Consider the following 14,414-nt stretch of genomic DNA (forward strand, 5'->3'; position numbering starts at 1 on the left):
AAGTGAGTCCAGGTTATAAAGTGCCTAGGAAGTAGCTCCTGGTTGATTCATCGCATTCTTTGAAGAGAGTCGGGTTCTAAGGTGCCTAGGCAGTAGTGCCTGGGAGATACATCGCATTCTGTGAAATGACTCCAGGTTATAAGGTGACTAGGAAACCTCTTTTCAGGTAAGTGGTGAAGGATGTCTCAGAACCTTATCATCACTCTTACTCCCTTGAAAAGTCGATGCTAGGCTGCCCTTGCTGTCTGTGGTGACGGTACTCCATATTGAAGAGAGATGTCCTGAACTGTGAAAATGTAAAAATTCCTTAACCGAATGCTCATGTACAAGCTAAATGACCAACCATTTACACCATATGCCACAGAACGGATCATTAGATGGCCGAGGAGTTGACTGAATTATCTTATAACAATAGTTTTATCTTCTTATAGCTAATATTGCAATCAATTTAAAGTAAAACTTTAATTTTAAAATATTTATTTAGAATCACCATGTTTATTTGTGTTGTATATAAGTAGTTTTGTTGAGTAACTAGCATGAATCTAGAAGAAACATACCACTAAAGACTTGATAGTCCAATAAGTGGACACACTGTAGGAATTATAATACTGTATAAATCACGTAAAGATAAATAGTGACAAAATAGTCACATTTCAATGATAACTTTCAAGATTTTTCTTGGATTGATTTAAATATTGGATACACACACTTTAACATTATATTACACATAATAACTTAATGGATACATTGTGATATTAATGTTTACGCAGGATAAGTTTCTTAGCGAGCAGATTGTGACTTTATGGTACACCTAATAACTAACCTCGTGGTTATAATGTAACATTGTGACACATCTAATAAGTAACTTGTGAACAGGTTGTAACTTTATACACCCAGTAACTGACGTCATGAATAGATATAAATTGTATATAAGTTGTTTTTAAACAGACTCTGAAAGTAAATTCCCAACTGCTCTCTAATAAAGTCTGAATACTGAAGAACACACTCGATTTTTTGTTTCTGGGCAAAACGTTTTGAAGAGGAAAAAATATATAGTTTATTTACGGATTTCTAACGCTCGTGATATTTCAAAGTGTCCCGTTTTTCGGTGTTTCACCAAATAGCATGTTAACTAATGTTTTGATTTTGGGCTGTCTATTAGGAAGAATGTATATCAAATATCTAAACCAGATATAAAAAGATCAGAAGAAAGCCCTTGTGGCGACGGATGCTACTGGTTGCTGTCTACGCCTAGGGGTATCTTGGTTTAAACTTTCTTTCCCGTGTGTTTATAAGGTTCCTTTCGGATTGAAAATTCTATTTCTAATCAAATGTACCTCAAAGGTCTTAGCTAAGTTTAATAAACGTTTTTTTTTCTTGCGGAAATATTGGTTTTCCTGGTGAATTTAATTAGTCTAATTTCAAAACATTGCTTGACCTACTTTTATTGCTATTGTTAATTATTACACGCACACAAACACACACACATATATATATCAATTTACATATAACAACCTACATAAAATAAAAATAGGATGGTTATTGCATGTAGACCTCAATTAGCTTTGCACGAATTTCAACAAACAACCGAAATATTATCCAAATAAGCGCCTTCTACTGGATTCACACTTTATTTATATCTAAGTAGAAACACATACTAACAAGCAAGAAGGAGGATTTATTTAAAATTCATCTAAAGCCGCGGTCGTAAGCCCAGGGAAGTAATTAAACAATCAAGAACGTACTCAACGATCCGCCCCACCTTCTCCAGTATTTGATGCTCACCTATGTAACGGATATTATCCCCCCCTCAAATGGTTAAAACATAGGTAACGCTAATACTGACAGATCAAGTTTATCAAACCTTAACTTGATCAATAACGCTGACTTAAATCTAGTCAGTTGTTCAAGTAAAAGTAACTGATAAAAAAGAAAAGTTACTTTTGTATAATAATGCAGATTAAAATTGCTGGATTCACTGAATTCAGACAAGCTTTGGCACTGATTTCAAACTACCCTCTTTTACTTTTTACTGTAGTTTGTTTTTTATTCAAAATACACTGTAAGATTTGAAATATGTGATAAGATTCTTGTCGTTAGTCTAGTTGTGTGCAAAGACTAAATGTGAGGAAGTTTTCCACACGCAAATATACGTAGTTATTTCTAAGAGATACAAAAAAAACAATTAGATTATTTCTTTTCTTGTAATATAGTATATTTTCGCTTAGTTTCTACCATTTTTAATCACGAAATTACAAGCAAATTTTGATTGTTTCTATCTCTTATTTTTTCGTTACAGTCATTTCAGTCGAAGTTATCTTTTGGGAGCAAGGTAAGAATTGGTTTATTTTTATATAGTAAAAAGTTTTAATTAAATAATTTGTAGTGACTGAGATGATATTGTATTTAAATGTAATTCTGTATATATTTTTCGACCTTTATACATCCTTCGTAATAGATAAAGATATATTTGATCACCTTTTTATACAATGGTACTTCATAAATCTAGTAACAATGAAACAAAATACTTTTTTTTTACCTCAAGTATTTTTTGTCTAAACAGATGTACTGTGTTTAATAAATTCAAATGTGAGTTTTTTTCGAACTTTACCAGACGAAAAATTTCCATGGACATTTTTATACGCCCCCCTCCCACCCACAGTGGCACAGCGGTATGTCTGCGGACTTACAACGCTAGAAACCGCGTTTCGATACTCGTGGTGGGCAGAGTAAAGGTAGCTCGTTGTGTAGCTTTGTGCATAATTACAAACAAACAAATCATTTTTATAAACCTGAGAACGAGATTCTAATACCAACCTTCACGCATGTTTCAGTCATAGCCACAGTTACACCTGTTTCATTGTATTTCATTTCTGGTACAATCATTTGGTGTTCTGTATAAAAAAAAGCAGCGGTTTTCCAATTAGTTTTTATTTCAGTAACCATTTTAAAGGCAGATTATTGTATAGAAAGAAGTACTATAGATCTTCACGTGCGTATGTAAGTCTCTCGTTCAGTTAGAAGATAATGCAGAAATAATTGAAAAAAATAAATATTGTAATAGTTTTATGTAAAGTAATAATTTAAAACAGAGTAATCTTATATCGGTTTTCTATCTTATAATTTGGAGAACCATATAGTTGAAACTTATATGTGATGTGTGGTTAATGGATCTTCCAGGAAATTGTGGCCATTAGCTGCTCTTGGTGCAAGTTGGCCTACCACAACAAAGACTCCTGCTTCACTTTCCAAAAATTACAAGAACACTGTACTCTCGGAATGCACGCGGATATAATTGTGCCTCCAACGTGGATTGTAAAACTTCCAAAAAAGGTAAAATAATATCAGCTGTTGCCAAATGTGTCTGACATTCGCATTGTTTTTGTTTTCCTTAAAATGTTTACATTGCGATAAAAAAAAATATTCTAGGATTAAAGAAACTCCAGTTTGTACATCTTATGTATTTGTTTGTTTGTTTGTTTTTTGGAATTTCGCGCAAAGCTACACGAGGGCTATCTGCGCTAGCCGTCCCTAATTTAGCAGTGTAAGACTAGAGGGAAGGCAGCTAGTCATCACCACCCACCGCCAACTCTTGGGCTACTCTTTTACTAACGAATAGTGGGATTGACCGTCACATTATAACGCCCCCACGGCTGAAAGGGCGAGCATGTTTGGTGGGATGCGGATTCGACATCTTATGTGTCCAAGGAAACTCTCTCTATCTCTCTTCCATTTTATAATATCTTATTTCACTACAAGATATTGAAGAGTAGACTGTCTTCTATATTCAACTAGGCTATAAAATCTGTATTATCATTAAAAGGTGAAACTGTATCGGTAAACTTAAGGGCTCATAACGCGGGAATTCGATCCCTATATTGAGCATGAGCCAGATAGATACCATTGATTATCCTTGCGCTTAAAACAAAACTTTAGGTGGGCACAACACGGATAACCCACCGTGCAGCTTTATGCTCAACAATAAAGAAACAAGGCCATTTTGCAAACTGGATCGCATATATTGGATAGATATATTAGCATATTTAACTTCCTGCATTCTTTGATTTAAACAATATTTTAACTGAGACAGTAAAAGCCCGTGTTTACTGATTTTACGCATGAAGAGGAAGTGGTAATTAAGAAATGCAAGTTACATATTCAACATTCAGTTCGTGTATTTGACTACAAGAAAACGTGAAATTTATATGTTAAAATAATATTCTACGAAAAAATTCCAAGTACAAACCATGGCATGAAATATTGCTAAAAGACTATTCCCTTATAATTGTTATCAAAGTCAAATTTTGAAAAATTTTCTCTAATTCGAAGAAAATTCGGTTTAGCTAGTTATTACTTTTTATGCTTATTTCTACGAATGTATTCTTTATTAATCAAAACTTTTATGTGATAGCAAATTAAAATTTCTTATTATGATTAAAAAAAAAAGAAGCCACATCGCCTTTCGTAAATTCTTAATTTTATTTCTGAAGACGTAAATATTAAAAGCGGAAGGACTCAACCTTATAACTTGTTATTCTGTGTATATATATATTTTCCTACCAATTGAGCTATTCAGCTTTAAACAATGCATGTTCCAATCATTTCTGTAACAAATTGTTGTGACATAGAAGAAATCTTGTTTTTTATTGAATTTCGCGCAAAGCTACTCCAGGGTTATCTGCGCTACCCGTCCCTAATTTAGAAGTGATAGAGTAGAGAGAAAGCAGCTAGTCAACACCACCCACCGCCAACTTTTGGGTTACTATTTTATCAACGAAAAATTGGATTGACTGTCATATTATAATGTGACAGTCAACGGCTGAAAGGGCGAGCATGTTCGATGATAGGATTCGAACCTGTGACCCGCATATTGCGAATTGAGTACCCTAACCACCTAGCCTGCCCCTTCCCCCAGTGGCACAGCGGGATGTCTGCGGACTTACAGCGATCAAACTGGGTTATGATACCCGTGATGGCCAGAACATAGGTAGCCCTTTGTGTAGCTTTGTGCTTAATAACAAACAAACAACAACCACCTGGCCATGCCAGGCCCTACACGACAGAAAGGACGTATGATCGTTTTCTCATTTGTTTTCCATTAAAGATTAATATCGAAAAATCACATAACTCTAATATACTTGCGATAATTCTTATCAACTATATTTTAATTTAACGTTTTTGTTTTGTATGTGTTTTGAAGTTATAACAGCAAGGTCAACTTCTATAGTAAAGTTCCCGTTATGAAGGTTTTGATTTCGTTAATAAACTGTTTCATTGTCCCACTCAAGAAACAAGGTACAAGCAGTCCATTAAACATTCATTAATCATACAATATCTACGTTGTTTAAATATCCCTCCCCCTCAGTGGCACAGCGGTAACTCTGAAGGTTTATAACGCTAAAAATCGGGTTTCGATACCAAGGTGGGCTCAGCACAGATAGCTCGTTGTGCAGTTTTGTCCTTAACTACAAACAAACAAAAACATTGGTGAAATAAGACGTAACTTTAACATCAGGTTAAAAGAACACCAAAAGCCCCTTTCCCAAGTCCATAAACTTATGAACGAAAACAACCATAGTTTTTCTGAACAGGATGTCACAGAACTAAAACGTGAACCTGACATTAACAGAAGAAAAATCAGAGAAGCCTTATTAATAAAATCAAACAATCCCACAATTAACAAATACCTAGGCACATCTCTATAACACTTTGATCGTTATTTCCTCAGACGTTCCCAATCTTCTGTAAATATTTCGTACAACATTTTCCTATTTATTCACTGTTCAGCTATAAATAAATAATGTTTCAATTCACGCGGATTCATTTGCACATGCATAATTAACCACTATCAGTATTCTAAAATTTAAATATATTGTTAGATTATTGAATGTTGATTTAAATAATAAAACGTTTTTTACCGTTAAAACGAGTGTACTTGAGATTCATCGCACGAGCGATCGAAGCGTTTTATCTGTTCTAAAAATATTCCTTCTTACTGTAAAAACCGTAACTTGTAAAGAAGTAATACTTATAATCAGCAAGTAAACGTAAAACGAAACTTTTAAAAGAAAAGTACTGTAATGTTCTGAAGGTGGTTAAAAATGAGCAGAAAAATATATTTTTAGCCTCGTAATCGCCATCGACTTATATAACCTTTTGAACTTTTTTACTCCCGCCTGAAAGAAAAATCTGTGTGATTTTCATTAAATTTTAAGATATAACATGTATAAAACTTGATTATGTATGTACATGTGCGATGTGTGTGTATATATATATATATATATAAAGTTCACTTAACAAGCTGTAATTTTCTAGAAAGCATGTTCAAAATAAGTGATTGATGATACTAAATGTATTCCAAAATAAAGCATTATGAACGTAATAGAAAAAATCATGGCGCTAACATTTTAATGCTTGAGGCAATTTGTAATTCGAAGAAAATTATCTTCATTAACCAAGAGCTGAAACACGTGTTCGCTCATTTTCCAAGGTGTTTTTCTTTAGTGAAGGTGCTTTCCAGGTAAAGGGATAAAACTTAATTAAACCCCTTCATGTACAGTAGTTGACTTAATTTCACCGTTTGTTCTTTATCATTCTCGTGAACTCTATTTTAATAGATTTTTATCTCGCTTAATTAGGCACTCATACAATTTACGTGTACAATCGTCACAGATGATTTATCGTTGCTATCACGATATCCTTTGTTCCGCTGTGTCAGAAATATACCATTAGAAGGTTAATAGAACTGTTCAAACTCATTTTTTTGGAAGTGTGAGCAGTTTCTTTCAGCAATATCTTATAAAAGTTTTCCCCAATACTCCGGTTTTTGCTGCTTTATCAAAATCCAGACCTTTAATGGTTTTCCTGCAACAAAGGATTAATTATTTGACGAGATAAGGTTATGTGTGTTTCTTGTAATAACGGCTCTGTTTTCTTCATAATCAGTCCGTGTTTGTTTCTATTATGTAACGCTCCTGTTTAGAGAATTCCTGCACGTAGGTTATCTCTGCATTGAAGAGAGATTTGCTAGGATCTGAGCTAAGGTATTGAAAAATCAACGAATGTTAAAAATTGTGAATTGCATGTGTACGTTTAGAAATTAAGTCACTTTACAGTAAATGAAATGAACGCCAATCAATCAATCAGAATTATATTACAAATATAAAATAGTGCTTTATATGACATTCGGATGAGGTATCACTTGACTGACCACCAAAGTCACATACGATATATTTATCTTTACTGCACGGTGTACCAAGACGAATGACTTGCAGTGGTCCAGAACTGAAACCGAACTGGAAGAAGACGAAAACAAAACTCCAATTGAATATACACACACACACACACACACACAGAGCAGATAATTAAAAAAAAGCTTTATCATTTTGTGTGCTGGACGTGACCTAGTGGTTACCGTGCTTGTACTGTGAATCCAAAGATTTATAGTTCTCGTCCCGTTACCACGATCATTTGAAGATCAAATTCTACTATTTTGTCAAACAATAGTAGCCCAAAGCTGACAATGGGTACCGTTGCCTGGCTGCCTTTTCTGTAGTTTATTAATTCAAAATTTGAGACAGCCCTTGTGTAGCTTTTCGTGAAAATCGTTCTTCGTGGTTACACCAATTAAGAACTAGCTAAAGGCTCGAGATTGTGAATCATGGTCAAACAGCCTTGAAAGAATCCCGCTCGTGGTCGTTCCCTAAGACCAAGCAGCTCAATGAAAACAGAAACAACTAAAAAGGTGTTTCATTATTATTGTTATTATACTAGTTTGAAACAGTCATTAGTAGACGTCTAGGTTTAAAGCCTACAAATATACAAGAATGAGTTAAAGGTGTAAAATATTAAACATATTACAGTAGCACATAAGTATTGCATTTAAACCAATCAGGTTAGAGTTGGTATTTAAATTACGGGCCCGGCGTGGCCAGGTGGTTAGGGCACTCGACTCGCAATCTGATGGTCGCGGGTTCGAATCCCCGTCCCACCAAACATGCTCGCCCTTTCAGCCGTGGGGGCGTTATAATGTGACGGTCAATCCCACTATTCGTTGGTAAAAGAGAAGCCCAAGAGTTAGCGGTGGGTGGTGATGACTAGCTGCCTTCCCTCTAGTCTTACACTGCTAAATTAGGGACGGCTAGCGCAGATAGCCCTCGTGTAGGTTTGCGCGAAGTTCCAAAACAAACAAACAAAATTTAAATTACGGTAAAATATAAATTATTTTATTATACATCTACTTATGGTCCTGCAGTGTTTACTTCACAACGTATCATTAGCATAGAATTGACACAAAATAGCAGCTACTTTGTTACCATTATTAGGAATACTGGCGTTTTGTGTGTAATTTAAAGTTTGTATTTCAGTATGAAATGAACTATTTATGTATTTTCAAAAGTTATGTTAACCGTTTTGTTTTAGTTCAGTAAAATTCATTATAGTGTAATACTTATGTTGAAGTACGTACCTCGATAATAAGTATTATAATCGATATTATTCATAATTATTTCTTAAGTACTTAATGGTTTAGGTGGAATACTTAATATGCAGTATCTTATATTCCCATGTGTAACTTTTATTTGTTTACATCGGTGACTCAACGGTAAAATCTGGGGTTCGATTCTTCGCGGTAAACAAAGCGTAAATAGCCCAGTTGTGTAGTTTCGTGTTAAAAACCCCACCTTTTGTTTAGATGTTTTTAAAGTTTGAGTACACTAACTTACAAGTGGCATCTTTACTTAAAATGGAGTGTGTTATAATAAACATTTTGAAATATATAAACTCATTTAGCCAACAAAAAACCCACCTGTCAGTACTTTGTTACTTCATCTAACACAGATTTCGAAATATTGTTATGTGTAGTATATGCTTATTCAAAACACGCAGTTCATGTTGTGCGAGAAACTGTTGCTCTGTAAACAACAGATGTGTGTACATGTACATTTTGGACAACAACTTATGACAAACTAAATAATGTCAACGCAAGGTAATCTAAACAGATACCCCTCTGGACCCTAGTTAACAGGATCATTAAGACATTGAGCATGTTAAAAAGAAGGGAGATCTACAAACCTATTATAATGTAAAATATGACTTAACGGGTGAAACGTGTAAGTAAATGTGCATGCCATGGAACTCATGAGAGACATAACCTTGAAAAAGGTTGAAAATGAAGTCCTAGAGTTAAGATATGCCATTAACTAAGATTTTTCACCCTTTAGCCTAGTCAGCCATTAAAGAAATATGTGCAAGATGTAGTTCGATGCGTTCCTTGCATGTATTTCTAAGAACTCATGAACGAGATCTTTCATCCAGTACCATGATTCATCAGGCTGGCTGGGATATAACAGACTATTTCTAAGAACCCATGAACGAGGCCTTTCATCCAGTACCATGATTTATCAGGCTGGCTGGGATATAACAGACTATTTCTAAGAACCCATGAACGAGGCCTTTCATCCAGTACCATAGTTCACCAGGCTGGCTGGGATATAACAGATACAGTAGTGGTCTAGGAGCTGTATATTTAATCATTTTTCGTGAACAATGACTGTTATGGTGTGAACCAGATTGAACAAGTGAATTGTAATTGTCATGCTCAAACAATAACTCAGTGGATACTGCAACCCGAAAAAATCATTGATGAGGTAGCCACCATCGTATGTGACTACTGGCTACAAATGTAGAATTCCACGCCTAGATATTGCATGTAGTTGATAGTGAATTATTCGCAGTAAATCAGAGAATTTTTTGAATTTACGACAGTCAGCATTAAATACAAAGGTATAGCTTGACCTGGGATACCAGTGTTTGTTTCCAGCTGAAGCTGTATAACAAATAAAAGAGCATGACAACACACATGAAAACAAAAAGTCAGAATAAGATAAAACAGCTCTCTGAGATTGAAGACTCCCAGTACATTGTTTACAGATTTGCTACGTATTACCCTGTAGTAGCAGTAAGTGACTGCCTTGTATCCATGATTCTACTATATCTTAATCTAAGTGTTTAGAATAGTGTTGCAAAGCTTCTTCCGCTGACCGAAAGCAAATCAAATTTAAAATTTTATATAATACTTAAAAAACTACTAAACATTGTTCTGTGTTTACTCTTCTGGAGACATTGTGTAAATTCTGCTACACAGCTTACCGAAGTAGGCTTAACATCTAACGTTTTGGTAGGTCTGCACCTATATGGTTGGCAGAGGTGGAAGAATTATATTACTATCAAATCAAAAACATGCATTATCAAGGTTATTGTTTAACTCTTGTTGAAAATTAGTAAATTCATTGCATAAGATGGGATCCGATTGGAATGCATATAAATCAGAAAATATTCTCCTTCGCTACAGTCATAGAATATGGCACCGCCATATGATGCTACATATGTCACAATCCAAGTATTCGTGTATTGAGCCAACTGTTTTATTATGGCCCTCTCAGATTGCGATTCGAGCGCCCTAACCATCTTCGCGGGTTCGAATCCCCGTCACACCAAACATGCTCGCCCTTTCAGCCGTGGGAGCATTATGTGATGGTCAATCCCACTATTCGTTGGTAAAAGAGTAGCCCAAGAGTTGGCGGTGGGTGGTGATGACTAGCTGCCTTCCCTGCTAAATTAGAGACGGCTAGAGCAGATAGCCCTCGTGTAGTTTTGCGCGAAATTCAAAAACAAACAAACTATTTTATTATGCTGTATACCATTGATGATGAGTTCATTTAGCTGACAGAGTACGTTATCAAACAAATCAGAAATATTTACCAATAGCTGTGCTTAAAAAAGTCATTCATAAGCAGCCGTAAAAAAACACAACCGAAAAACGAACTTGCTGTAGAATCTTATGTCGGAAAGTTTTAGTAATATCTTCTCGCATATTACCTGGATAGTTGCAAAGTAACGAGTTTTTACACCAGTGGAAATTGTAAAGAAAGTTTTTGTTTTCGTTCCTTTGTTGCTAAGCGTAAAGCTATAAAGTGGGCTATCTATAATCCGCTCACCACGGGTCTCGAAACCCTATTTTTAGCGCTATAAACCCTTGGGACACCCCTCGCTGAGACACCTGGAGGGCGTAAAGAAAGTTAAATATATAAGAAAGATACCTCATCAAGAAGGTTACTTCGTTTAATTAGGAGATAAGTCATTACTAGAGCACGTGTACATGACCAGGTTCATGTTGACTTGCTCTTCAATCCTGTCAAACTTTCAATAAAACGTGTTATAAAGTTATAATCTAAAAGTTTAACACCGTGAGAATACAATAATCCCCATAAATGTTAAAATATGTTGAATTTTTAACAATCGAGGAAGAAAGAAAAGGCTTCAGCGTCCACTTTATGTTTCTCACGGTAGAAGTCTGGATCCAACGTTGTTAGGCCCGGCATGACCAGGTGGTTTCGGTGCTTGACTCGCGATCTGAGGGTCTCGGGTTCGAATCCCCGACACACCAAACATGCTCGCCCTTTCAACCGTGGGAGCGTTATGATGTAACGGTCAATCCCACTATTCGTTGGTAAAAGAGTAGCCCAAGAGTTGGCGGTGGGTGATGATAACTAGCTGCATTCCTTCTAGTCTTTCATTGCTACTGAACGGCTAGCGCAGATAGCCTTCGTGTAGCTTTGTGCGAAATCCAAAACAAACGAAATCAATCCAACATTGTTACCTCGGAGTAGGATCGATGAATCAGTTGTGTCTTATAACCTAATATGGATCAAAATGTGCCCAGGTGCACAGCTTTTGTATAATAAAACATTGCTGAATGTTCATGTATATCAACACTATGTATCGTAACTTTACCCCAAAATTATTATGTTATTGTACACTTTTTTTTTTATTATAAGAGCATCATTGAAATGTAAACTGTCCTTAATACGTGAAGCCTGTTCTGCACTTTAAACGCTTCTTTTGACATTATGATATTCATATGTAAAATATCAAAATTCATAAATTCGAGACCCAACTCATTCCCCTGATAAGAAACACTATACAGTCAGTTTTCGACTCTGCACCACAGAAATCTTAAGAAACGTTTAATAGATTCAAATCCGAAAAAATACAAAAATAATATATGTATACGTGTAACTTAAGAACAATTAGGTACTTACTGGCCCATCTAGACCGTCCCACCTGCTATATTAAAGTCTGAAATAAAGATACAGCACTCAAAACCAGCCCTTATTATTCAAATACTTATCAAGTTTTCCTTTAGATTCCCATAGATTAACTACTTCTACCACATCTGAAGGCACCTCATTCCAAAGACTAGACATTCTGTTAGAAAACAAGAGAGAATCCTCAATAGCCGTGGCATTTGAAATTCGCTTAGACAGGATTAAAATAAATTAATCTGTGATATATTTATATATTTTTTTGCATTTTAGAGGCCATATTTTTGTGTGCCAGCAATATCAAGCGTGGGGCGCGCGTATACCCGTTTCTATTTTATTACTCATCAGGATCTCTACCAGCCTACCTTCAAATTGAAATTGTTTTAGGCAGGATTAGAGTAAATTAATGTATGAGACCTTGGACGTGGTCAAAAACATCAATCGAAAGGGTTTGACCTCTTGAGTCCAAAACTGTAATTAGATCTCATATCGGTCAAGAGATGACGGAGCTATGAGCTAAAAGTTTGTACTTGATAAAAAAAACAAAACAAACTCGGAGCCATTCTGTGAGCCGCTATGCTGCGGCTAGTAAAGCTGCCTTAGCTGAAGGTGACTCCTACCCTTCCAAAATTTCTATATGTGTCCCCCAGTCTATATATTGCTCACCGTTAAGTACGAAGAAAATTATGCATAAACGCGATCTATTCATATCTTTTTCGAAAATTTGCATATTCCAGATGTAAAGTTCGAAAGGGATCCTTTAAAGTTGTTGTCGAATTTCCAAGATGTTTCAGTTATTTCCAAGTTTTGTTTTCGAAAGTGTGAGATCATGGAATATGAGATTCTGTCAGATCTGCAGAAAATTAAATCTCTATCTTTCAGTTAAGGTTGAACGAATGTTGCTTGAGACACCTAAGTAATGTTCACGTGGATTTGACTAAGTAGTTTATTCCGATTGACGACAGACTTCAAAAGATTGAGACACCTACGTAATGTTCATGTGGATTTGACAAAGTAGTTTATTCCGATTGACGACAGACTTCAAAAGATTGAGACACCTACGTAATGTTCATGTGGATTTGACAAAGTAGTTTATTCCGATTGACGACAGACTTCAAAAGATTGAGACACCTACGTAATGTTCATGTGGATTTGACAAAGTAGTTTATTCCGATTGACGACAGACTTCAAAAGATTGAGACACCTACGTAATGTTCATGTGGATTTGACTAAGTAGTTTATTCCCATTGACGACCGACTTCAAAAGACGTATAGTGCAACGTTAAGATAAACGATGGTTGTTTTCTCCACCTGCACGCTTGTTATATTCCAGCAAAACTCTGTGTGCATGTGGTTCTCAGCTGTTTTCACAGACCATATCGCGATAGTAACGCATCGATTGGATGGTATTTCTTTCCTTGTACATGAAGAGGAAAGAAAAGGCGGCAGAGTAAACAGTACTTTCAAGATATCTTCGGGACATGTGAGGTTTAACGACTAGTGGTGTGTAGAATAAACACCATTACAACTTATGTTGACTTCCGAAACTAACGCCCATAAACGCGGGAACGATCTTGAATTGGATGTCACAAAACCCGAAGGTCTCGTATAATGTACATATCGCATCTTTAACGACTGGAGGGTGCAACATCACCCCTCGCACCCCACTCCCCGTGTTCCTGCTACAACCTTCGTGTTGTTTATGTCCTTGCAGCTCGTGAACTATACATACCGTAAGTGCACAAAGAAACAAGCAAACAAAAATGGTTCATCCGAATGGCAACCATCGCCTAGATGTAACCATTGACAGAGTTCTTTTGAAAACTCAACAAATCATATAAAGTACTAGAATTATCGTTATCAATATACATGATGAAATAGTAGAGTATGAAAATTGTAATATATACAATTGTAATATATACAAAAATACGTATCAAAAGTCAGTGAAACTTATTCAAGTAAGTTTAATTCGACATAATATAATATTCTACAATAGTGCTTGAGTAAGTTTAATTCGACATAAACATATATTCTACAATAGTGCTTGAGTAAGTTTAATTCGACATAAACATATATTCTACAATAGTGCTTGAGTAAGTTTAATTCGACATAATACAATATTCTACAATAGTGCTTGAGTAAGTTTAATTCGACATAATACAATATTCTACAATAGTGCTTGAGTAAGTTTAATTCGACATAAACATATATTCTACAATAGTGCTTGAGTAAGTTTAATTCGACATAATACAATATTCTACAATAGTGCTTGAGTAAGTTTAATTCGACATAATACAATATTCTACAATA

At 35.4% G+C, this 14,414-nt stretch overlaps 1 protein-coding gene across 4 annotated transcripts in view; it reads left to right on the forward strand.

The window, feature by feature from the left end:
• Positions 1-14,414, forward strand: part of LOC106458280 (eye-specific diacylglycerol kinase-like) — a 216,564-nt gene that overhangs the window by 168,564 nt on the left and 33,586 nt on the right. For all 4 annotated transcript variants that reach the window (XM_022384448.1, XM_022384449.1, XM_022384451.1 and 1 more), the window contains 2 exons: positions 2,300-2,332; positions 3,181-3,333. In XM_022384448.1, coding sequence (XP_022240156.1) covers positions 2,300-2,332; positions 3,181-3,333 — 186 coding nt within the window. The remainder of the gene's footprint in view (positions 1-2,299; positions 2,333-3,180; positions 3,334-14,414) is intronic.

Source organism: Limulus polyphemus, unplaced genomic scaffold, assembly GCF_000517525.1.
Source record: "Limulus polyphemus unplaced genomic scaffold, Limulus_polyphemus-2.1.2 Scaffold439, whole genome shotgun sequence".
NCBI lineage: Eukaryota > Metazoa > Arthropoda > Merostomata > Xiphosura > Limulidae > Limulus > Limulus polyphemus.